Raw genomic sequence first — 2,010 nt, forward strand, 5'->3', positions numbered from 1 at the left:
CAGCCCCACCGGAGGGGACCAACGGCTCTCGGGTGATGCAGGAGCAGCCAGGGGGGCAAACAGTCCCCGGGGACCGAGGGCAGTGTTTGGGGTCGACAACAGCCCCATGCCAAGCGGGGCCCAAGCAATTCCAGAGCTGCTGCCATGCCGCCTCCGTGCAGTGCATCCAGCAGCGCTCATGCCAGTGCCGGGGGGTTGAAAGTTTCCTGGCTTGTGTCTCCCCAGGAACCTTCCGAGGAGTGTGCAAGAAAATCGACCACTTTCCCGAGGATGCAGATTACGAGCAAGACACGGCTGAGTATCTCCTCCGTGAGTCTGATTTCCCGCGGCGCGTCAGGGCTGTGTGCGCTCCCCGGGAACCCCCTCACCCCACACTTTGCTGGCACCCCCTCCCCATCCCCCAGTGCCTGGAGCTTCACCCAGCAGGTCCCCCCATTGCTGGCAGGGTGGGTCACAGCCCCCCAAGCTCCCTATGCAGCAGCAGTGACCCTCCAGGTTCCCTGAGCGTGGCCGCGACGTGCCACAGTAGCGCTGTTCATGGCACATTTGGCACACGGTGTCCCCGTGGCTGGTCCCGTCATGTGCTGCGCAGCCCTAGCTTGTTGGGGCACGAGGGTGGCCAAGGATGGGGACCCCACAGGTCCCTGGGGTGGCACCAAGGCCAAGGGGGTGCCATGTTTCTGCCGCTCTCCCTGTTCCCCAGTTTGCTGGCACTCGCCGGGAAAGCACAAGGAGCATCTGCTGCACACTCTGCCAGCAGCAGCCAAGTGCAGGGAGATGGAGAGAAATGGAGCTGGCGGCTCTCCTGGGGAAAACGGGATCTTCTGCCTCAGGGGCCAGCAGAGCCTCTGGGCAGGACCCCTGGGGCTTTTACATGGGGGGACGTGACACTGACCCTGCAGAATTTCCAAATAAGCAAGAACATTGGCAGCAGGGGCACACGGCAGCCCCGGAGGCATTGGCATCTCCGGGCACCCTGTGAGCTGCCGGGGTTGGGGGAATCCCGGGGGTGAGGGGACCCCTGGTGCCCATCACCCCGCGCTCTGGGCGGGCACTGGCCCCTGGCACAGCTGCTGCTCATCCAGATGTTGCTCTGAACTCCCTATTTTGTAACTCTGCAGGGAGCCATCAGCTCTGCTCACCCTTCTGCGAGGGGAACGTGTTTAATGGAATCGGTTTGCAATTTCAGGAGATTAGCGTTCAAGTTCTCCCACCCCCTCCCACATTTAAAATAAAAAGTCTATTTTAAAGCCCCCAGAGTGGCATTTTAATGGGGCTTCTCTGCACTTCTGTGCTTTTAATGAAGGCCCGAAGAGAGGGATGAGATCCCAAACCAAGGCACTGTGTATTGTCGCGCAGCAGGTAGGGATTTGCTGCATTAATTACTCTTTACTGTCATTTTGGAAGCTGAACTTCTGATGGGCCTTGTAGAAAAGACCCTTCTTTGTGCAGCCCTCGGTCTGTGACTCCTGAACATGCAGAGGCCTGCCCTGCCGGAGCTAATCCCCGTGGGGATGGATCCCTGCGCCGGGGTCACGGCAACATACTCAGGATCTTGGATTTTTGTTCATTTTGATAATGTTCTACACTAGAAAACAGCTTTTTGTTCAGCTCGAGGAGTGTTAGTTTGTAAATTCCTGACTTGTGAAGCAGCAGCGACAGTTTGGGGACCCGAGGGACAGGTCCCGACCCCCGTTGTTGCCGGTACTGCTCCGTGCCAGGCTGGTGCCGGGGGGGTGTTCCGCAATCCCTCGGCTCTAGAGTCACGTCCGTAGCCAAAACCCGTGGGGGGTGGTTGGCAGAGGGAAGGTAAATGGCTGGTGCTGACTGTGTGACTGGAGAAATCATTCCTTGAAATAACCTTGGAGGGGGAAAAGAACGATTCAAGGTTCACACTGGTTTTGCGACAGGCGGCTGGAATCGCGGGGTTTGCAGGGCTGATGCTGGGCTTGGGGCAGAGGAGGGGATGCACAGCGGGGGCCTGCACTGGGTCTCCCTCATCCCTCCTGG

At 59.1% G+C, this 2,010-nt stretch overlaps 1 protein-coding gene across 1 annotated transcript in view; it reads left to right on the forward strand.

Annotated features, from left to right (window-relative positions):
- Positions 1 to 225: 225 nt before the first annotated feature.
- CACNG3 (calcium channel, voltage-dependent, gamma subunit 3) overlaps positions 226 to 2,010 on the forward strand; it is a gene marked incomplete at its 5' end in the record, with an annotated part of 3,855 nt that continues 2,070 nt past the window's right edge. Inside the window, 1 exon segment of the mRNA XM_010151443.1 lies at positions 226 to 343. Within this exon segment, the coding sequence (XP_010149745.1) occupies positions 226 to 343 (118 nt within the window).

Source organism: Eurypyga helias, unplaced genomic scaffold (genome assembly GCF_000690775.1).
Source record: "Eurypyga helias isolate BGI_N326 unplaced genomic scaffold, ASM69077v1 scaffold15635, whole genome shotgun sequence".
Classification (NCBI taxonomy): domain Eukaryota; kingdom Metazoa; phylum Chordata; class Aves; order Eurypygiformes; family Eurypygidae; genus Eurypyga; species Eurypyga helias.